Here is a 23691-nt window from a genome sequence, read left to right as displayed (position 1 = left end):
GACGACTGTGTTTTTTCTTTTAGTCAGATAGTTAAAACTAAATTTGTCGGCCAGAAATTGTTTATGATCACAGTCGGCCCCGGAAAGCCTCGGAGGAAGCTTTGACGCGGGATTTTAACAATCTTCTAAATTTGTGTAATACTGCAACATCTGTCCGTAATTATGAAGTTTATTTTAGAGAGTGAGTTCAGTTCCAGCTTTAGCACACACTGATGCACAGATGTTCAAAACATCAACATCGGCAAAGAAAATAGAAATGTTTGGTATGATTGTTGAAGCGTTTCTTGTTTAGAATTGAAGATAAAACATAAAAAATCTCTATATCACACTATTGCATAAAAGCTTCGGTTTGTGCTTCTGCTGGAATAAACATCCATACAGTTTTTACACAGCTAAAATGGAAGTGGACACACACTCGCTTTTTGAGTCCTTTTTTTTTCTTTAATACCGGTCTAAAAGTAACACACTGTCCGCTGATATCTGCGTGCTTACTTCATCATTCACAATGGGGGAAAGAATGAAAACATGTGATTTGGAAATTTCTTCGTGAAGGTCAAAATCAAAGCCTGCTCATAACATGCCTCAACAGTGACAAACATGTCATCAGAAGAGATCAGAAAGCATGAAATAGGAGCATTAGCCCCATTATCCAGGAAATTGCCTCTCTGGCTTCACAAGAGGCTTTTACATTACAGCGTACATGTATGGAAATGCATTTACAGCTTATCTGTGTGTACACTTCTATATGAAAAACACAAAAAACACATCTCTCGCTCTGTGTTTAGCTCTGTGTTTACTGAGAATAAATATAGTTACTGCTTTAAGGTTGATGTATTGGCGAACGATGCTTCAGGGTCTATTAATACCGGGAGTCTATTGGAGTCTTATCAGGCTTTGGCCGCCCATAGATAAAAACTCAGCTCAATATTCCTCTAAGTTACTCACATTACAACGGCCTCTCACACCACAAGGTCATTCCAAGTCCCTGAAGTCTCCTTATCTCCACACCCACGTGTATTACACTGGACGTGTGTGTTCTGCAAATAAAGTCGTGTGTGTGTGTTGTCAAAGAGATAAAACATCAAAAAGTTAAATGACGATCGACCGGATGCGTTTGAATGCAATCATATTTATTTTTGTTGTCTTGCCACGTAAAAAAAGGCTCAGATTGCAGCTGGCTCTTCACAGAAGAAGCTTCATTCTTCACGAAAATGTGAAAGCAGAACACGTTACACACACACGGAAATATTAAAAACACATTCCTACTTGTACATGATAAAAATTCTACATCACTGAAATTATTTAATACATCTTCAAACATCAGATTTATCACCCCTTTAGAAAATGAACATAAAAAATTGGCATGACTGGTGTGTTTTACAGCACGAGGACAAATATATTAAGTGCTAACAATGTAGTTTTTGCTTTTTTTTTCAGAGAAAAATGTTTAATAAATAAAACAATTAGCATTTTCTGAGTTTAAATATTGTGGGGAAATCATTACGTAATTTTATAAATATATAAACTTCATTGAATTAAAATTCACATCTACATTATCTGTTATTTGAATTTAAGAATAAATGGATTTTTGATTCATTATGATGACATTTTTTCTTAATTTATGATGGTCAATTAGTGATTACTTAGAAAAAGAAAAAGTTTGGCAAAAAAACCCACATCGTTTAACTTGTGAAACTACATTGTAGCAGAGCATATTAAAAAATACCAGTACATACATATATATCCAGAACATAAATCACTGTTTGTGTATGCAAAAAAATATGTCTTTTATCAGACTTTTGGACTCAAATATCAAAGATCATTTGTAATTAAAAATTAAAAACGGAACTGTGTAGCTAAAAATTGAACAGTGTCATTAATACGTTTCGTTTTGCAGAATATATTAACCACACAGTAAAACTGAAAATCATGGCTAGAAAAAAGGAAAAACAACAACAACAACAAAAGGAACAAAAAGCTTATGTGCATATCTGCACACCTGGTTGGTCACTGGAAGCATCAACCAAACAGCCTCCTCAGTGGTCCGTTCAGTGGAGCGAGGCGCGCTGATGCTCTCCGTTTACCCATAAACCCCTCTGTCCTGTGCTGTATTTTGAAGCAGAGAGAGCTGAACAACAGGGGGTCCAATCAGAGAGGACAAACTCTGTCCCAGGTCCCATTATTACCTCACAGCACCACAATCTAGTGTCCAGTTTCTGAGTTTCTGGCCAACCCAGTCCAACTCCAGTTAAACCAGTTTGATCCCAGTAGGGGGCGCAGCAACCCTGTTTGACTATTCCAGAATATTCCAACATTTCCTCTTAAAAACACCTTTATATCCAGAATCTAATTAATTAAAAATGTTTCACAAGTTTGTCTTAATCAGATGCAAATGTGACAGTAAAAAAATGTGTCATTTCTTTATGTCTAAACATGTAAAGAATAAAAAAACAGTCACCGTCTAACTGACTGACCTCCACCCTGAGCCACTCAGTACAGTAGTATGTTTATTTGGCCACTTTTGCAAAGGAGGCAGGTTCTCAAAAAGAAATAAAAGCGACACAATGAGCAGAAAATGAGAAACAGGACGAGGAAACAGATGAAAAAGTGAGGAAACTTTTTTGGAACGATTCCTGACAGACTCATTGTTCTCCTGGCATCAGAGTGGGACATGAGTCCTGCGACGAGGCCTGTGCAATACTCTGTGCTGCTACGTACACAGCTGGTGGGAGAAGGAAAACAACAAGATATGAATCAGTGTGATTCGGCGTGTCGGTCCCTGAGTCACTGTGGCCCCGTTTTTGAGAAGACGAGCCGGTTCTTTCTGGAATTTCGCAGGTAAACCAGCCACAAGGTATTACGTGTCATTTTGCAGTAGCTTGGCATAGATTGCATCGTGTCATTCACTGTCTGAGCGTAGATTGTGTACTTGAACGTCCGAGTAAATAACTCCCAGTCTCGGTGGAGAACGGGTGCGAGGTCGGCGGTGAGGACGGACGAGGAGGAGGTCAGGTAGTCAGCAGGAGGAGGATGAGTGTGAGGAGGAGTGGAGGTGAAGCTGTCCTCAGTGAGCAGGCGCTACTTCCACGTACAGTTTCTGAAAAAGAGAAGGGAACTTTATGAATGAAATCGGATGTATGAAGTACTCGGTATGGCCAAAAATATGTGGACACGTTTGTGACTTTTGGTCTGGACCAGTTTAACGCTACTTGGACTCAACACCTTAATTCCAATTTTAGAAAAAAAATAATTACATTTTATTTTCCTTTTTCGTGTTTTTGGCTTTTATTTTAAAAATAAAGAGTGACAGGGAAGGGGGAGAACGAGGGCATGACGTGCAGCAAAAGGCACCGGTTTGGAATCGAATGCAGCAACTGCAGTAAGCCTCAGTACATGAGGTGAGTTAGTGAGCACCCCGCAATTTCTGCTCATCTTAATGTTACAGCTTATAATGATATTACGGACGAACTTTGTGACAACAGTTTGTGGAAGGTCCTTGGTTTTGGAGTTTGGCGAAGATGCAGAAGAAGTCTGAAGAAAGCCCCTTTGGGATGAACTGGAATGCAGACTGCGAGCCAGGCCTTATCGCTCGATATTATTAATGCTCTTGTGTCTGAGTGCAAGGGCCTAGATTTTCTTAAAACATGGGGGGGGGGGCATATGTAACAGGGGGGGTTTGGGTGTCCTCCATAAGCAAGTTTTGAGCATCTAACACTTAATTTTCCTGCATTATGGTGATTTTTATGCACCAATTTTTGCATGTTCTGCATCTATTTATGGTAGAAATGTCAATAATTTGTCAAATAAAAGTCCTTTGCTATTTTCATGTCTTTATTGCTGGGAACAAATGCAAATTTTTGAAAGACTGAAGGGGACGTGTCCCTGTGCCCAGCCCCAAAATCCACACCTATGGCTGAAAGGAAGCAGCAAGGTTCTGAGATATTTTGGAAAAAAAAACCCAGAGAGAAAGTTGTTATAGAGGCACATTTGTTTTGGAAGTAGATTTATCAGGCCAAAGCCTGAGTAGATTTATTACGTATAGAAGTGGACCGTTTTGGTGTCCACATACTTTTGGCCATGTGGAGCATTCTCCATTTGACTGCTTCTCCTCTATGACTGATGAATGGGAATAGATTTTTATGTATGTTTTCATACAGATGGCGTTCCATATTCTTGCTGTAACACCTGGGTGTTCAACAGGGGGTCCACAATCCTTAGGGAGTCCTCAGAGTTACTGCAGGGGTGCCGCCAAATTACTTTGATAATTTAAAGTTTAATTTAAATTTTGTTTTTTGTTTTTAAATCAAAACATGTCTGAAAACACATAAACGATATCATAAAGTGATAAGCGAAATAATAAGAATAATAACAATAATTAATAATAATAATACGTGAAAATAAATCGGCCTATTCATAAAAAAAAAAAATAAATTACATAACACAAAATTTGTGACAGGCTAACTGTTACCCATGAATCCTTGTGCAAACATGAGAGCTAACGAGCATTAAATCACTGTGTGGCACTTATCCATAATGACAAGGTGAATATTTATGTACTACCATAACGATAAGCTGTATTATTACTCCGAGTGTACGGACATTCTTGAGAGCCACAATTTATTGTTTTGTAATTTTTTGAGCAAGAAACTCTGACATATCATCCGCCTCAGAAACCACCAGCAAAAGTGCAAAGAGGGAAGCTAAAGCACCTAGCCATGCTGCTACTGCTGCTGTTTAGCACCTACAGGCAAATGTGAACAGGAGAAAAGCCGAAAATGTTCAAAGAACTGTCTCAAGTGCAACTGAGTTTTATATAATATATGTAGTAGGGGGTCCCTGCTCAGTCTCTATTTCAGCTGAGGAGTCTTTCGCCTGAAAACCGTCGAAGACTCCTGCTGTAACCGATTCATGGTAACTACATTTGAACTTGAAAGACAAGAAGATACAGAAATATGACAAATGCAGTTGTACATACAGTAAGTAACTGTTCAGACACCATAAAGACTTCTAAATGTAAGAATAAATTAGGTTTAAAATGTTGCACCTCACCTTGTATTTGTTTTGAACCCTCTGATGCTGTAATAAGAGAGCGAGGAGAGAGAGAGAGAGAAGATTTAGATAAAGTTGAGGCGAAGAAACAAGTTGCTGATTAGTCATTTTTGTATGCTTAACTTTCTCAATAAAGCTGCTGCTTTTGTGGAACAAAAGGAGCAAGAAACAGACAAATGACCAGGGGAAGGTATTTACCATTACTCAAAGCCTTACGCCATGAAAAATGAGTCCTGACTGGCTGTGCAACCCTAAATATGTCCCCTATGCAAATTCTCTTAAAGGTCGGATAAAAAAAGCGCTTGAGAAGCACAGCAACAGGAAAAGATGGTGTTATGTAAATTAGGAGGAGTAAGAATGATCGAGATTATACAGAAAGGGGATACAGGAAATGAAAGAGAAGGGGGTAAAAAACACGGGAAAATTCAAAATGACAGAGCGAAACCAAGAAGTGGACAGAAGATGAAAGGGAGACCTGAGTGAGAAAGTATTGCGGTGGGGGGAGAAGGTTGGAAAGATTGAAACAAGGTCAGACAGAGAGAAAAGGGAGGGAGAGAAAGAGACGGGATGGGGGGGTGTTTGTGTCTGGGCGTCACTTTCTCAGCAGGGGGCGGACTAAAAGGAAATAATGGAGGGAAGGATGGAGGGATGGAGGGATAGGGAGGGGTGGAAGAGCTGCTGAAGAAATGAGGGACACAAAAAAAATACAGGTGGTGAGACTAAAAAGCGGAAACGGTTAAAACTCCTCAGAAAAAGGAGCGTCCGTGAGACGGGATGGAAACGGGGATGAGGCTGCACGATTGCAGCTGCCATTAAATCGATCTGCGGGCCTTGAACCCACCTCTGACACTGCAAACACATGAAGATAGAGTGTGTATTGATGTCTCCAGGAAAACTACCACCTACACATGATCCCACTGAGATTATGAGACAGGAAATGGGACACTCGCAGCTCATCTGTCGTACAGTCGCACAGAGGGAGAGAGGATTTATTAAATGAGGGCTTAAAACACTCGTGTTTGTCTGTTATATTCATCTACAGGTCTCTGCAGCAACACGTCGCTCCGACAGACATGAGACACTGAATTACTCCCAGGTTCTGTACCACTAACGACCATCTAGGGGTTAACGAAGCATTAAATAACATGCTGGGTCCGGGCCTCTCGCTGAGCCAGTGTGTGTGCGTGTGTGTGTGTGTATGCGGCTGTAATTGTTGAGTGTTTGTAGGGAGGAAATCAAAGCAAACAGAGGAGAATAATACGCAAACAATTAAAGCTTTAAATAGCGGCGATGCACAAATTAAAACAAATATATATCATCATTTCATCGTATGAAAAAGGTAGCAGTTTGGACGTAAACGTTACGTTTTAATGCAATTTAACGATGAAAAGAATATTTATCAATTAAATGTACTTTCAAGATAAATGATGTTGATAAAACTGAAGCATAAAATGTGTTTGATTTTAATCAATAAAGCTTTTTAAATTAATTAACAAAACTCGCAAAATTATTTATTTAAAAAAAAGCCTTTTTGATACAAGTACGTTTTTTTATCGTGAAAATTAGCATAAAAAACAATTAACTTACGACATTAAGAAATACGTTCTAAATCATACGTTTAATTTCATTAGTGTAGGAAAAACATTTTACTCAACAGTATCACTCAGTGTGTGTGTGTGTGTGTGTGTGTGTGTGTGTGTGTGTGCGTGTGTGTGTGTGTGTGTGAGACGCTACGCCACTTTTCAAAACTAAAATGTGAAATGCCTTGTGTTTACCCGGCTGTGTGTGATATGTGTGTTTTGATCCGACTTTAATCACATCATTTCGGCAAAAAGCCCGACATCGAGGACCACTAGTTTGCGTCAACATCATCATTTCGGTCATGGTGAGCTCTGCCGCAAAATGGCGTCCGCGGTGGCGTGACTGCAAGTGCAGTGTCGTCTCTGCACTGCAGTCAGAAATGTGCAGCGTGTGTGTAACTGTACATGCACAACCGTGGCTAAATGTGTGAGCGCGTGCCACTGTAAGCGTGTATGTGTGTGTGTGTATGTGTGTCTCCAGTCGGCAGAACGCCCCACTGCAGAGACAGACACTGTTCCACCATCCCACCTCTCCTCTCGTGCCGCCATTTTACACACGCAGGAGCTAATGCTAACCAACCCTGACTTTAGTAAAAGTGAAAAATGAAACAAAAGTGCATAACGGCGAACGCAAAAACGCGAATCAAAGAAAATGGTTAAAGTCAAATTTTGAGTGTCGAGTTTGGGATCCGGGAGAGCTCGGCTTGGGCAAACGGTGTGTGTGTTCGAGTTTTGTCCTCGTGTGTATCGAGTTCAGGGGGTACAAAGGTATTTGGGAGAGAGTGGAGGGGGTAAAGGAGGGCAGCGATGTAAGAAATTTCTTAAAAAAAAAAAGAGAGAGAAAGAAAGAAAGTGGGGAAAATGGTGAAGCTCTGCAAACTGAAATGAATGCAATGGACTGCTCACAGCGGGAGGACGACAGAAAAGAGGAAAAGAGAGACGGAGGGAGAACGGGAATCAATTAGAGAGAGAGGGGAAGTTGGTCTATAATGGTTTCTCACAGTGGGACGGCGGAGAAAGAGAAAGGCGGAGAGGCAGAGTGACAAGGACGAGAAGAGAGATAAACACAACAGGAGGAGTTTTAGGGAGAAGTTGCAGCCAAAAAAAAAAAAACTAAGTATGGAGCGAGAGGCGAAGCGAGCCGGTGAAAGATGCAATAGAGGGCTGCAGGGCGCTGGAGATTTCACATGACACCAGTCTTGCTGATGCCGATTCAGAGCCTTGTTTTCTGACGCAACGCCGGCTCAAGCACCTTTCAGCAAAGCACTTCTCTCTGGCGGGATTCGTGACAAAAAAACATCCTCGCATGCGCCGAAAAACATAACCAAAAACCTAAAAAAGCCAAAACAAGCTTTAAAGTGCTGCGAGCAACAACCAGGATGAGGAAACATTACACACACACAAACACACACACACAAACACACACATGGGATGTCATTAAGAGCTCCCTGCGTCACTGAATCTGTCCTGTGTCGCTTGTTGTGTTCTTGGGTTAAATTAAGGCGAAAAACACACACATTCACACACCGGAGAGGAGACCGAGGGACCGGCGAGCGGAAGCTGACCTTGGAGCAATGACAGCGTACCTGACGGACCCTCTCACTGTCATCACTCTGTCCTTCAGACCCGTGTGAGGCAGGTGTGTGTGCTGATAATTAATTCAAACAGCCACAACAGGGCAATATACCGTTTAATCACATGCTTTCTGGAGGAAATAAAAGAAGTTTGGGGAGAGGGAGATTTGAAGTTGAGATGTGAGATAAGAAGGACAAGAGGCTGCCATCACCGAGGGCCCCACACACACACACACACACACACACACACACACACACACACACACACACACACACACACACACACACACACACACACACACACACACACACACACACACACGGAGCACCCTGCTGCCATGCTACCTGTCAGATAAAAGGGAACCTGAGCAGGAAGGAACCAGAGGGTATGTACTGTAAGGTGTTACCACAGGGAACAACACAACAACAGCTGTGGTAAACCGCCACTAATGGACAGTCGAGGAGAAAGAGTGAGAGAGAGACCCTCCGACTCTCCTCCATCTCGTTCTCTCTCCTCTCTCCGGCCTCATGCATCCTCATCCCGTTGCGCTCGCCGCACAGCATGCGCACGACAGAGATGGAGCGGGGAGAGGGTAGTCAGTGAATAAGTGTGGTGTAGATATGGAGATGCACAAAAGAGATAGAGAAGACACAGGGAAGGTGGAGGAGGAATCTGGTGGTGGAGGGGTGGGGCGGAGTCAAGGGGGAGGGAGGAGGAAGTGTATGAGACTGCCATGGATGGTGCCTAGATTAGTTTTGCTCCAGTAGCGAAAGATCATAAAAAATGAGGAAGGGAGGAGAGAGCTGAGGAGACAGAGAGAAGGGGAGGATTAGTGCCACTTCAGGAATGACAGAAGACTAGAAAGAAAGAGCGGGAGGTCGGAGTGGAGAGGAGAAGGAGGAGGAGGTGGGGGGAGCGGAAGACAAGGAGAGGGAGATCCTGACATTTAGTCGGGATTAGTTTTGGTTAAGGAACAGGATGAGAAGGAGAGGAAAAAAATGAGGAAACAGTAGATGGAAGTTTGTGCATCTTTTGTGGCTGGAAGTCCTTCTCATGTAAAATAATGGGCTTTAACAGTCAAGTGTGTGTGCATGTGTGTAGTAATCCAGGTGATTCCAAATATTTTGATTATTCCTGGGCTCAGGCAGGCTGATCGGGGAATACCGCCAGAAGGTCAGAAGACTACATTAGCATTTTCTCACTGAGCAACTATCTGTGGTATTTCTAATTAATGACAGCAGGATAATTAACATATAAAAAAAAGTCATCAGCCTTCACTCTGGTAATAACGCAGCAAATTAGTCTCCGTCTCGCGCCGGAACAGTGATGGCATTTAAGAATTCATTCGAGACGGATGGGGCTCTGTTTTAATTCCTTTTTTTAATATTTCCTTTTCTTTTTTACCAAAGTGACACGACTTTAATCAAGGCGCCTCGGCTGGGTGGTATTCGTTAGACAATATGTAGGAATTCAGTCTTTCCCACAGGATTTGAATCTATGTGTGGCGGCAGCTGACGGCTATCTGGTGTCTGTCTGTCCCTTTTTTATTATTCTTTGTCTCCTCTCTAAATATGCAGATTTTTTTTGAGTCGGTGAACACAGCACTTTGTGGAGTTTGAGTGGTGGCATGGATAACTGATCAGTTGATCCAGAGCTGATCAGATTGATGGATGAGAGGAGCAGCTGCTGCAAACTTTATGACGCAGCAGAATGAAAAAAAAAAAAACACAAAAAGTTAAGTAAGGCGAGGTTTAAGTTTAAATTTCACTGTGCCTGTTGCTCTGCTGCTCCATCTGTGCCCAGAGCACGCTCTTGGAGTGCAGAGCGTGCTCTGGGCACATACGGCTGTCCACGACTTGGAATTATATAAGTTGAATTAAATTAGACAGTTCAATACAAATATTTAACAACAGGTTTTTTTCCATATAAAGTTTTGAAGTTTGAACAGGCTCAGCGGGACATTCAGCGTGACAACGGCATTCATGTAGGCTAATATAGCCTAGTAAACAAGCTAAAGGTGCTTACAACAAAGTGCAACATTTTTTGCCGACGCTAGATATCAAACAAAAGCCAGAGACTGTATCTTATTAACTTGCTGTGAGCTGTACACTTATCGCTTCTTCATCTTACAACTCTTACCCTCTCTTTGCGTGCTGCAACCTGCATGTCTGCAGCTGCTTGTACCAAAGAGTAGCTTGAAAGTCAAGCACGCTCACCACGAGGCAAAATCTGGGAACCAAAAATTATTCAGTAGTACACTACACAGCACACTCACTAGCAAAAAAGGAGAAAAAAATAACTGCTTGACTTTAAGCAATCTCAGTTGACTGATGGTTTCCGACTGATGAATTAAATCTCCCCGACTTTCAAGAGGCAGCCCTAGCTGCAATGAACAACCGAAAGGTATTTAAATTCCAACAGTGTTCCTAATAAATGGTACAGTTTCAAGGGGGGGGTCCAGTTTTCCAGTTTTAATTGTGGCACGCTTCCACAAATAAATTCATATGTTGGAAACCCTAGACAAACAACCTTGCAAGCAGCTTTACTTAAAAAAAAAAAAAAAGTTAGTTCAGCCTGGGACAGCGCGACAACCCCCCTGCAGACAGCACTGGGATGGGAACTGGGACAGACGTCTCGGACACGCATACGAGGGGGCACACACACACACAGAAAGAGAGCACACGCAAAGGCCCATGCAGGAGCGGACAAAAGTGCACAGACACAGAAAAGCGGTCATACACGTAGAAACACACACACATGAACAACTGTACAGGGATTCCCACAGTGACTGGGCAACATTCCCAACCGGAATGGGCAGCTCACTGGACTGGAAGACTAACATTACTCCAGGCGCGCTCTGGATTAGATCAACTCTGGGAATTTCACACTGGGACAGAGAGATGGAGAGTGGGAGAATGAGAGAGACAAGGATGTAAAAAAAGAGAGAATGAAAGGAGGAGTAGGGGAAGAAGAGAGGGAACTAATGCTTAAAAAAAACTCTCAATCCAATTAGGTTTAAAAGCCGATGTGGAGTGGAGAGTGGAGTAAATCTCATGTTACAAGGTTAAAGATAATACAAGATTCTGAAGGGTAAAGATGAATTTAGTTTCCTTGATAAAAGTGGGGAATTAGAGCATCACGTTTATTCAAAAAAGTGAGGAGGAAACAGAATAGTGGGGATGAGGAGCAGTCTAAACATCATGCCCCGGTAGTAGAGATGAGAGTGGCAGAGAGAGGAATCTCGTGGCGTACAAAGGGGAGGCATGAAAGGAGGAAGAGATGAAAAGAGGAGTGTACTCACTGGGCTCGCAGCACACGGTGACACGCAACTTCATACATGGCAGAGGAGGGCCTTCATCTGCGGGTAGAGCTAGAAAGAACAACAAGAGAGAGAGAGCTTTAAATATGCCGCTCATCTGTTAAACCCAACAAATGGTTGGTATTCAAAATAACGTGTCAAATAAAAAGAGAAAATCTGCACATGCTGGATGAAATCTTTCCATCAAATCAACTCTTTTGAGACCTCTCTTGGTACTTTTGAAGATTTCTTATGACAAGACAAGCTAAAGAGCAGCGAGGTTGTTTTCCTGTTTCCACCAGTATCAGAACGCCACCTCCCTGTGTCACACACTTCACTCTTATCTGTACAACTAAACAAAAACAATAAAATATGTGATCGAGAGTGCAACCATGAAAACTGCTCCGATATCATTACTGATCGTCGCTCATGAGAGAAAACTGGCAAACAGCCACTGTATAACCTGCTGGTTTAGCACTGCTTTTATAAAACAAATCTGTCTGGAAAGTGCAGTTAAAGGGGCTTTATATTTGAATTATTCACAAACAGCTGCTACCTCAACAGGGACCCACAACACAAGCTGAGTGTATGATCGCTAACAGTCTGTCTCACTTTGTATCTGTGATTTTAGCTGATAAGATGCGTCGCAGGATAGCAGTCGCCGTCTACGGTGGCTGAGAGAGCTCAACTCACACCGAAGAAAACCTCTTTATTTTGACAGCACATGTTCAGATCAAGACAGAATGCTACAAATAAGGCAAAGAGAAAAGCACTTTCACCAAAATACAGAAAGAACGAGCAAATACAGACGTGTTAGAAGTTGTAGACAACACAACAAATGTGATCCAGCACTGTTTCCAGCGGACTCTAAAAACCAGCCAACACGTCTCAACATTTGATCTGTTAAAGATCACAACCCATCACTGATGTTGGAAGATGAGCTAATGATGTTTGTATCAGTTTAACAAAAAAAAGTCTCAACTCAAGGTCTACTTACTAACTTTTTCTGGAGCTTTGACCTTTGGACCTTAACTTAAAGTTCCCCTCCATTCATAAATGTGTTTTGCTTCTGGGTATTTCTGTTGGATGTTTGAGCTCTACTGTGCAGAATGATGTACATGTTATGTTTGACCAAAAAAGGTGGTTTTTTTTGTTTGCGTGCTAAAAGTAATTCCTCTGCACTCACCTTAAATTTCAGTTTAAGACGTGTATGTACAAACAAAGCCAATCATGGTCCGGCATGTAACTTGCACAAGTGTGATGTGGAAACTTTCAGTGTTCATCAGGTCCCCAGAAATGCACCTGACTTTGAAGCCAATTTGAAATAGTGGCCAAACTGTGTAACTGCAACTTTCGGGTTCGTCATTCACTTGATGTCATAATCGATGTATATAGAGAATTGGATATAGCTTTTGAGGTAGGGCCCTGTTCATTACTATGAAAGCTGCTCAGTGGGGCATGAAGCCAAAAAAAATAATCCACATTATTTGGCCCACAGAATAAACGCATTCATGACTTACAGTGGCCGAGATGCTAAATTCCAGTTTAGTGCTCTGCTAACTTAAATAGGGATAAAATGATTTCATTATGTGGCTCCTCTAGACCTTCTGAATGTTACTGAACTAAATGCAAGAAATCCTAGTATCTAAACATGTCATTTCATGGGGGTTGTGAGGCTCAATAAAATTATTTAAGTGATTTACAGGAAAAAGTCTTCTTGGGCCCCATGGCATCACGTGACGGACCCAGAAGTTGTTGTTCAACATTTGGCCACTGTGTCAAAATGGCTTCAAAGCCCTGCGCTGTTCTTGGATGCTTGATTGAGCCCATAGACTTGTGTTGGGAAAGAGACATCTGTAAATCAGAGGACACATTTTTTTTTTTTTACACTAAAACCCCCACGAGATGACTCGTTTCACTTTTTGGATGTGATCCTTTCAGTCTGAAAATATTTTTTGAGTCTAGAAGAGCCATAAGTTTTAAATCAATTTATCCCTTCAAGTTAGAAGAGGGCTTAACTGAATGTGAGCTGCTTGGCAGCGGATATCTCCAATGCACCTGCTCTTTGAGCCCAACAATGTGGAAGATCCAAGTAATTTTATAGGTGGGAGTAAATCTTCTTTGGTTTCATTTGCCACTGAGCCCTACCTCAAATGCTGTATCCAGTTCACATTATACATTCATTTTTGCAAAATTTACAACCTAAAGCATGCATAATTAGCGTTCCCAGGCACACCCAGGGTGCACTACTTGCAAGCCAAAGTGTTTTATATTTTAACGTTTTAGCAAAAATTGATGATATGACTGGACAAATGAGACTTGGATTATACTGCTGGAGTTGTGCGAGCATTTGTCAAAGGATGTTTTGATAAAGTTTTGCAGTTGTAAAACAGTCCCAAATGACTTTGATTTATGAAAAAAGTTTGCCTTTTGTTGGATTCTCCCGTCACAGTGGAGGCATGAGTAAAAAAGTTCTTTTATGAATTCAATGTGACATGTGGCAACTAACTGATATACAAATGGTCATTTTGTGGGTGAAGTATTCCTTTGAAACATGTTGAGGAGGTCTTTCAGGATTTGTTTTGTCAAACTACTGTTTCTGAACTCAATATCTATTTAAATTATAACAATGTGATCACATAATATTGTGTTTTGACAAATTACGAGTGCATCCTTCAGTTTTCGGTGTCCCTTGGAAACATTGCTCTTCCCACACATGGTTCCATGTTAGGAGCAGCTGACTTTTAGAGGATGTCAAGGTGCTTCCTGTTTGTGGGGATCCAGGCATGGAGAAGCGGCGGGCGTTGGTCAGGAGGTCGAGTCCAAGAGACAGTGGGCTGTCAGTGTCATAGTCTGTGGGAGCCGTGGAGAGGAGCTGAGCCCGGCTCAGACTGAGCCAACTAATGCCATTAGTGTTTCTAATACTATTGTAGTGTTCTCCCAGGCTAATGCCATTATACTGTCTCTGGTGCTGCGGGCCCATTCAGCCAACAGACCCCAGAGCCAGACATTTGGACCAACTTTACGCCTTATCTTTGATGTGGACAAAACACACACAATCGCTCTGAGCCCGATGTGGCCCGACCAGGGGGGAGACACCCATTGTTGCTTTTCTCTGAACTGGCCTGAACAACCACAATAGCCCAGTGTGTGTGTGTGTGTGTACATATATACATGTGTGTATGTGTGTGGAAGCACTCTCTCATGCCCTCACAATGCTCCATTGTCCCTTGGACCGCAACAGTAATTTATGTAAAGATTCTTTCTCTCTCTTCGTCTCATCCATCCCTTTGCTCCGTCGCTTTTGTTGCTCTCCCTTTTCTTTCTCCAGTGTGGATTCCTCTCATCCGGCCTCTCTCTGCCCCCCCCCCTCCCTTCCTGTACTGTCAGACTGTGTCCATCTTTTGCTCTTTCTCTCCCTCTGTCACTCCTCCACGCTTCTCTACCTCCGTCTGCTTCTCTGCCTGCCTTTTTTTCCCCGCTTCTCACTGTCGTCCCGTATTGATCTCCATTTCTTCCTCCTACACTTTGCGGTCCCTCTGTCTCTTTGTTGTCAACCCTTCCATACCATGCATTCACTTGACTCTTTCATTCTCTGCCTTGTTTCATGTCCTCCCCCTCTTGGTTGGACTGACACCACAAGTTGTAAAAAATAAGAAAAAAACACAGATTTTACAGCCACTAAGCCATCTTCTTCTCTGCCTCCCTTTTTTCCCTCCAGTGGTTTGAAATAAATGAGTGAGGGGAGAGAAGCACAGGAGAGTGTAATGGGAAAAGAGGAAACCATCACTATAATTGTGTAACAGCCTACAGGTTTAGGAAAACATGAAATTAATGTCATTCAGTGTGAATTTATGGAAAACATTAATGCTGTAAGCGGCAGTTTGCTGACACTCAAAGGCTCATAAAATACATATTGGCTGAAGTTTCTCTCAACCTTTTTATTCCGGCCGCCCAGCCACCGCACTTCCTTCAACACAGGTGTCTATGCATAGTCTGATGAACTCAAACATCAAATATTTACACCTTTTCTCTTTTTGGGCTACTTTACTTGGCTTCCAGTGTGCAAAGCCTGAAGCGAATATTCATTGCTTCATTCACTTTCTCACAATAAAGTAATGCTCTTTGCATGTAAAAACACGCACCTTTTAGCAATGTATCGAACCTCAATACTTTTTTGAAAAATGACAGGAAATTATTTTATACCTCCATTAGAAGCTATTATCAATAAGAAGTCCTGGTGAAGCAGATGATCTGAGTCTTTCGTGTTTAAGTCCTAGAGTTAAGGTTACCTAAGGAGAGGATGTTACACAATTTTAGCTGTCTTCCGAATCCATTTTTGCTTATTGAGTCTTGAATATTTTATGTACAGTGAAATACCGGAGATTGCAATCCAAATTTTAAAAGGCTTGAAGTCATTTTTCAGGGAAAAATTGCAAATATCACCTAGTTTGAGCTACTCAACTGAAAGAATATGTCACTTTATTTGCCTTATGTGATGGTATGGTGATATGTCACCACTAAATGGACTACATGAGCAATGTGAAAGGTTTTTGTTTGTTTTAGGATATTATGATGGTACTTTTCCACTGTTCTTTGACAGTGGTCCACAGATAAGTTGATAATCAAACTAATTTGCAGCAGGAAGTGACACAAATGTGTTGGACAAAAGTGTAAGTATCATAGACTGCAGACAATATAAAGATGGATGACATGATAGCTCCCCAAAGTGAAGCCAAAACATCTCGATCGCTCCCTGGTGGCTGGCTGCAGTACAGGTCATAAAGCCCCGTCTGCTCCATGTTGGCAGATGGAACATCGGCCAAACAAAAAACTCAAAGTGCAATTCAAAGAAATTTTTCCCAAAGATGGTTTCTGTCATTTTAGGAGGTTTTTATTTCGCTGCTGTGCATTCAAGTGTTCATTTTTGGTAACCAATAACTTTGGTTTTTAACAGTTATTTAATGCTACAAAAAGGGGGTTTGACAGCATGATTGACAGCTGTGTGTCTCAATCAGTGTGCTTGCAATCAGTGGCACTGCTCCCCATTGGTCGGACAGCAGGAACTCGATACAACCGAGCTGGCTGTGCAGACCCTGGCTTCAAATGCCATTACCAACGCAGAATGTAGGAGTTGCATATGGGATATTTTGGCTTCATCTTTATACAGTGGGTGGAAGTGAAGATGCGTTGCCCATCTTGTCACTGGTGAGTATCAAAAACAGTCACGTAAAAATGAAGTTAAATGAATTGGCATGAAATCTCAGGATCGTTTTTGGTACCGATATCGAACTATTTACATGTAAGACCTCAATTACCAGCTATACCATAGTAAAATAACCAGCTTGCATATCAAAATTAGTAAGAATATCATCATGCCTGACCATGTCTTTGTATGTTTGTATGTTTTTTGTTGTTTTGTTTGTCCAGTCTTGTTTAAATTTCTGTTTCCATATACATATGTTACCTATCAATGCACTGTTTTTGTTATTGTTTTTGTACTTCTCTTTTGCATTCAATAAAAAAAAAAAACCCATAACAAAACAGAACAAAAAAAACCTATTTCATATGAGAGGGGCACCTAAAGAGTGCAGGCCTTCTGCAATGCCAAATTCGCTATCTCTCAATGTTAACAAACACAAAAAATGATTTGCCACTATTTTATTTGCTCTGTGATTTGGATTTGCTCAAAAAATATTTGGGTTCTTCCTTGGCCAATGTAACATTCTTCCACCAAGTTTCACAACAATTGAGCTAGTCGTTTTTCCATAATCCTGCTGACAAACAGACAAACCGAAAACCTCCTTGGAGGAGGCAATAATAGTCAACCTTGAATCTGACAGACTGAAAGCCCTGGCTAAATGACCCTCCAACCCCACACAAAAACACATCCCTCCTCTACTCACAGCTGTAGTAATAGTGGCGCCCTGGCAGAAACTCAAACCCCAGCGAGAAGGGAGTGAACCTCTGGATCTTCTCAGAAAATCGCACTGGTCCAAACGGAGCGTAGGGGGTGTTACACTCCCACCTCTTTATGGCCCCTCTGGTCTCCACACAGCCCTGGAAAGATGTCTCTCCCACCAGGTAGAGGGCCAGCGTCTCCGGCTGCCCGGGGCCCTGGCTCCCCTTATCGGGGTAGTGCGGGCAGTAAATGTCCAGGTAGTCATTCAGATTCACCTGGATGGACAGATCTCCTGCTGTTAACCTGGAAGGGAGAATGACAACGACATGAATATTTCACATAGCGATTACACAGAGTAATACATGACTGAAGGGGGAAGAGAGGCGGTGATTAAGCGCAGACAGAGAGAGAAAGAAGACAGATGACAGATATTCCATAATTCCTTTGCGCCCCGAGGAATGTGGATAGTTACAGCAGATGGATAGTTCATCAATATTACACATAATGATTACACAGTTGTGCAGGTCTTAAAGAATGTTTTACAATCTGATATATCGCAAAGAGACGACTGCATTTTACTTTCAGACCAGCAAGGGAGCGGTGTTGAGCGACAGATAGCGAGAGCAACAATTCCTCATATGCTAATTAAGACCGTTGAGGGGAGTTCAGTGCAAAATAAACCCGACTCCCTCTGCTTTCCATTCTCCCTCTGCACAGCACAGAAATACAAACTTATGCGGACGTGCATGCGCATGCACAACCACGTCTTCAGTCAAGGTTGACTGGCTTTAGGCATAACAACAACTCTGGACAAGACAGCATCATTAGAACAGAAGAGCTGCATAATGCATGCTCCTTTAGACTGCAGATTCTGACTTCCTGTCAGCTACAGTATAAAGAGTTATCCGTGTACAAACTAATATGGAGGAGGGGATGTGAGAAAGATTGAGGGAAGTCGATGTAGGACAAAGTAAGAGAGGCAAATTCAACGTGAAGAAATCATAACACTTGGCATGAATCACAAAAGCATGAAAAGACAAAGCAGAAGACAACAAATGAAGTGATAAATAAGTGACAAAGTGACGTAAAAACTAATATAAAGGAAGAGGAGATGCGATAAAGATTGAGAGAAGTCGATATAGGACAACGTAAAAAGGGCAAATTCAACACGACGACATCATACGAGTTTGCATGAATCACAATAGTCGACAAAGACAAGGCAGGAGACAATAAATGCGGAGAGAAATGTGTGACAAACTCAAGTACGAACTAATATAGAGGAAGAAGGGATGCCATAAAGACTGAGGGAAGTCGATGTAGGACAAAGTAAGAGAGGCAAATTCAACATGAAGAAATCATAAGACTTTACATTGATCATAAAAGCATACAAAGAAAAAGCAGGAGACAATGAATCAGGAGAAAAATGTATGACAAACTAATGTACAAAATAATATAGAGGGAGGGAAAGATTGAGGGAAGTCGATGTAGTTGATGTGACGACTTCATGACATAACAGCATGAAAAGACAAAGCAGGAAACAATGAATTAGGGGAGAAATGTGTGACAATTCAATGTACAACCTAATATGGAGGAAAAGAGACTGTGAGGAAGATTGAGGGGAGTCAAAGTAGGACAAAGTAAAAAGGGCAAATTCAACAGGAAGAAATAATGGCATAACAGCATAAAAAGACAAAGCAGGAGACAATAAATGAGGGGAGACATTACTGACAAACTAATATCTGATATGGAGGAAGGAGGGGATGCAATAAAAATTGATGGAGGCTGATGTATGACGAAATCATATGACTCACATGAATCATAACAGCATACAAAGACAAAGAAGCCAAATTTGTGACCAACTAATGTACAAACTAATATGGAGGAGGGGGGGATGCAATAAAGACTGAGGGAGGTCAATGCAGGACAAAGTACAAGGGGCAAGTTTAGCATGAGGAAATTATGACTTTACATGAACCACAATGGCATGAAAAGTTAAAGCACAAGACAATAAATGAGAAGCGAAATGTTTGATAAACTAATGTACAAATTAATATGGACAAAACTAATATGAAGGAAGAGGGGATGCGAGGAAGATGTAAGAGAGGTCAATGTACTGCATGAAAATACAAAGCAGGAAACAACAACTAAGGAGAGAAATATGTGACAAACTACTGTACAAACGAATATTTAGGAAATGAATATGAGTGAGGGACAACGATATCGGATAAACTGAAAGGGCAAATTCAACATGAAGAAATAATGACAAGAGCATGAAAAGACAAAGCAGGAGACAATAAATGAGGAGAGAAATGTGCAACAAACTAATATGGAGGAAGAGGGTATGGGAGAAAGATTGAGGGATGTAGGACAAAGTATGAGGGACAAATTCAACATGAAAAAATAAGACAGCGTGAAAATACAAACCAGGAGACAATAAATGAGGAGAGAAATGTGTGACAAACTAAAACGAAGGAGGAGGGAAAGTGAGAAAGATTGAGGGAAGTCGATGTAAGACAAAGTAAAAGTGGCAAATTCAACAAGAGGAAATTCAAAGACTGTATGAATCATAACGGCATAAAAAGACAAAAAAGGAGACAATAACTGAGGAGAGAAACGTGTTAAAAATGGAGGAAAGGAGTGTGAGTGATGTAGTGACACAAGATGAGGCCCAGGGGAAGTCAGATGGAGACTGATGAAAAGAGAGCTGTTGAGAAAGGTGAGAGACGGAACAAAAAAAAAGAAAAAAGCCAAAAGAAGAGGAAAGTTGGATGAACAGGTGATAGAAGAAAAGTGAAGTAAAGAGGAAAGAAAGTAAAGTGTTTTAATTAGCGACCCCAGAGAGTCTGAGTGCAGACACACAGAGAAGAGAACAACGGAGTGGAAGAATGAGAGGAGACGGACTTTAATTGGGCTCCTCTTCGCATGAAGCGCAGGAGAAAAGAATGAGGGGCAGAATGTGGCTTGGGCTGAAGGTTCAGGTCCATCAGTGGGAGTCTTTATAGAGGGGTGACAGAGCGGAGGAGAGGGGAAGGGAGTGCTGGGAGTCAGTGAAGGGGAACATGGGAGGGAAAAGGAACGTGGAGTGGGGAGGGGAGGATGGCGGTGGATGGCAGTAGTAGTCTAAAGTTAAGTAGGCGGACAGAGAAGAGACCATAGGAATAAATGAGAGGAAGAATGAGCGCCGAGAGGAGAGAAGGAGGAGGAGACAGAGATGATGAAAAAAACTGAAATGAAACAGATAGACATGACAGGAAGCAGGAGACTGAGATGGTCCAGCAAATCTGCAGCGGGTGTCAAAGATGGATGGAGCAATGAAAGAAGAAATGACAAGAGACCGACGGAGAGACAAGGGAGGGGGTATATGGCAATGACAAACAGAAAACTAAAATAGGAATCCACGTTAACTTTGAACCAGAATGTGGGCGCAGCGGTGCACAAATCTGAGTGAGATAATGGAGCAGAAAAGTGTGCGTGTGTCGCCAGGATGCAGGTGAGACCCTGGAGACAGGTCTCACCAAAAGCTGCTTCCTGCTCAATAGCTAGTGTGCAGAATTGGCGATCTATCAACAGGACAGGACACCATCGATCGAGATCCCTCGCTCAGGACACACACGCGTTCCTCCTGATCAATACCCCCTGTGCGTGTGTGTGTGTGGCCATGTCCCGATGGCTCTATTACCTGTGTGTGCTAATTACAGCCGAACAAAGGAACTTGATTGTCTGGTTAAGGGAACACAAAAGCGCGTAAGCCGGTTAAAGCGCACACACACACACACACACACACACACACACACTACCTGTGGTGCCTTCTGAGGCTTCTCCAAGGCAGAGATATGTTTACATAGGTGCACCAGCTGTGGGAGCGGGTGTGTGCACGTATGTGCTGTGTAATAATAGACGTGTGCTGTGTCAACATGCTGCACCCCCCGCTATACATGTCATTCACCTCAAGATTCTTCTGTACCGCTCAGGTCCTGTTGCTCTCTCCCCGATCTGCATTCCTCCTCACCCCCATCTCCTCACTTCCCCCACTTCAGATGACATGCACTCATCCCCCATCTATTGCTTCACAGGCTGCACCTCCCCCCCTGCTCTCCCACCTATTTCTGACTCCTCTCTATCCTATATTACTCCCCCCTCTTCCTCCCACAAGCCTCCATCCTGGGCTTACGCCATATGCACGCCAGCAATTACAGAGACGGTGTGCTCTACTGATGTCAAACTGTCAGCCCTCTTCCTGTCCTCTCCCTCTCTCTGGCCCTAGTAGGCCTAGGTACGCCCTAATTACACTCAGTATCCTCCCCTCCTGCCAGCCACCATGCAGCAGAGCGGTGACAGCATAGGGGCATCATGGGAGCACCGAAGGGGACGGTGGGTGTAAAAAGAACAGAGTGCCAGAGCAGCCTATAAGCGGGGAGAATCCTGTGGAAGCGCAGGAGAGGATTGGTTTGGTCCTATGATGAAGCAAGAGGGCAAAGACGCAGCACACACACACATGTGCATTTGAACACGTGGGTGAATGCACACCCACATGTTCACACACCCCATGCACGCACACACACTCTCTCTCTCACACACACACACACACACACACACACACACACACGGACATGAAAGTACTTCTAGAGAATAAAACATGCTCCATCCCCCAAGCCAGAGGGTGATCGGTGACACCCTTCTGAAGACTGGTGCAAGCTCTCGGTTGATAAAGAAAACTCTCACCGAGGAGCCGAATCAAAAGTAACACGCTGACCTCTTCAATGGGGAACTTGAAAAGACTAACATTTATCCTTTTTATAATTGCAGGAAATCACATTCAAAATTCAAAAATTGAACATAACCAGTGTCCTCCCTATGTGTGTCCGTGCTAACGTGAGTGCACACAGAAGCATCTATGCGTGTGTGTGTGTGTGTGTGTGTGTGTGTGTGTGTGTGCAGTTATAATGAAATGCAAGGGCTTGACTGTGGCAGAGACCTTTGATCCTTTAATATGAGAGAATAATTAAAGGAGCAACAATTCCACAACACGGCTTCAGGAATACAGAGCAGATACTCGATCACGCACAGCAGCTGCGTACTCTGCATACTGAATACACTCAGGCACTTAACCCATGTACTGCACATAAACATGGGGGATACAAATAGTGTACTACAATGAAAATGCTAATTACATGCTTGCACTGAATGCATCCTAAATGTATACTGTGGATACTGTAGATTTAATAAACACTTTCATGCTTGTGATGGAACGATAACAAGCCCACAGTAAAAGTGCTGGCTCCTTTTAGTGTCGGCAGGAGGCCGAAAAGCTTGGTGGAGCCTCAGTTGTTCCGTGGTTGATCACAGCAGGGCGATCGCTAACTCTGGCCACTATGCTGACTGGGCACAGCAGGTCGTGGTCACTGTGCCTTGGCTAGGCATTGCATGACACAGCTTCAGCCTCTATGATGGGTGCTGTAGCAACCCTTGTGGTGAAATGGGAGGATCTTTGGTGCTCTCTGAGCATGCCTTTATGAAATGGTATTGCTTTTTTTCAGTTTTGGCGTGCCAGATGGGTGGGGTTTACCGCATGGTGACAGATGTCAGGTGAGTCAGTCTAAAAGATTAAAACAACATTGTCTGTGACATACTGATTGTCTGAGTGTTCTGGGTGTCACAGTTTCGTTTGGTAAATCCAACGAGTCACAGCAGCGTTTTAACAGCTAAATTTCAGGCTGAAGTCAGTTTATTTCAATGGAATTACTGCGATTGCTGGATTTGTTGGAGCATGCGCCATGGACACGCTTATTATACATAAAGTCCATGTGATCACAAATTTTGGGCTGCACCTGGATGTTCCCCTAGGAGTCAATTTAATTCAGTTTTATTATTTGTCCCAGAGGAAAACTGTTTTGCAGCGAGTGTAAAAAAAACATAGGAAAAACACAATCAAGCACAAACAATATGAAACAGAAACATATAACCGTTAACATTAATCTGTGCACAGGGTGACTTGTACCATGCACCTTCAAGGACCTAAGTGTCCACCATAACTCCACAGTGACTGTATTTAGTGAGCATGAAATATCACAAAAATCTTCTAATAACAACTATTTAAAATGACTGACAAACAGAGCCCACACCTGCTGCTGGTCACTGCCGGGCATGCGCCCTTTTGCATCTGTGCAGACTCTTGGGGACATGGCTGGATGACAACATTTACGTCACGCAGACCAAAGCGGACCATTGCAGACACGGAAAGTATAAAGCTGGCTTTATTGCAAGTTAGCAATGAGTTAGCTGGCGAA

General features: G+C 42.5%; 1 protein-coding gene across 4 annotated transcripts in view; it reads right to left on the bottom strand.

Annotated features, from left to right (window-relative positions):
• Positions 1-1113: 1113 nt before the first annotated feature.
• Positions 1114-23691, bottom strand: part of efna4 (ephrin A4) — a 74287-nt gene continuing 51709 nt past the window's right edge. For 2 of the 4 annotated variants that reach the window (XM_088084500.1, XM_042490697.2), the window contains 4 exons: positions 17409-17707; positions 11506-11574; positions 5050-5076; positions 1114-3097 (listed from right to left, as the gene is read on the bottom strand). In XM_088084500.1, the coding sequence (XP_087940626.1) occupies positions 3009-3097; positions 5050-5076; positions 11506-11574; positions 17409-17707 (484 nt within the window). In that variant the 3' untranslated portion in view covers positions 1114-3008. Of the gene's footprint in view, positions 3098-5049; positions 5077-11505; positions 11575-16411; positions 16708-17408; positions 17708-23691 lie in introns of those variants that run through there. The other 2 variants (XM_042490698.2, XM_088084501.1) reach the window with 2 other exon arrangements.

Source organism: Plectropomus leopardus, chromosome 11 (assembly GCF_026936395.1).
Source record: "Plectropomus leopardus strain MGB_pleo_1.0 chromosome 11, ASM2693639v1, whole genome shotgun sequence".
In the NCBI taxonomy this organism is placed as follows: Eukaryota; Metazoa; Chordata; class Actinopteri; order Perciformes; family Serranidae; genus Plectropomus; species Plectropomus leopardus.
The sequence above is the reverse complement of the archived record's forward strand: the minus strand, read 5'-3'. Positions and strand labels throughout refer to the sequence as shown.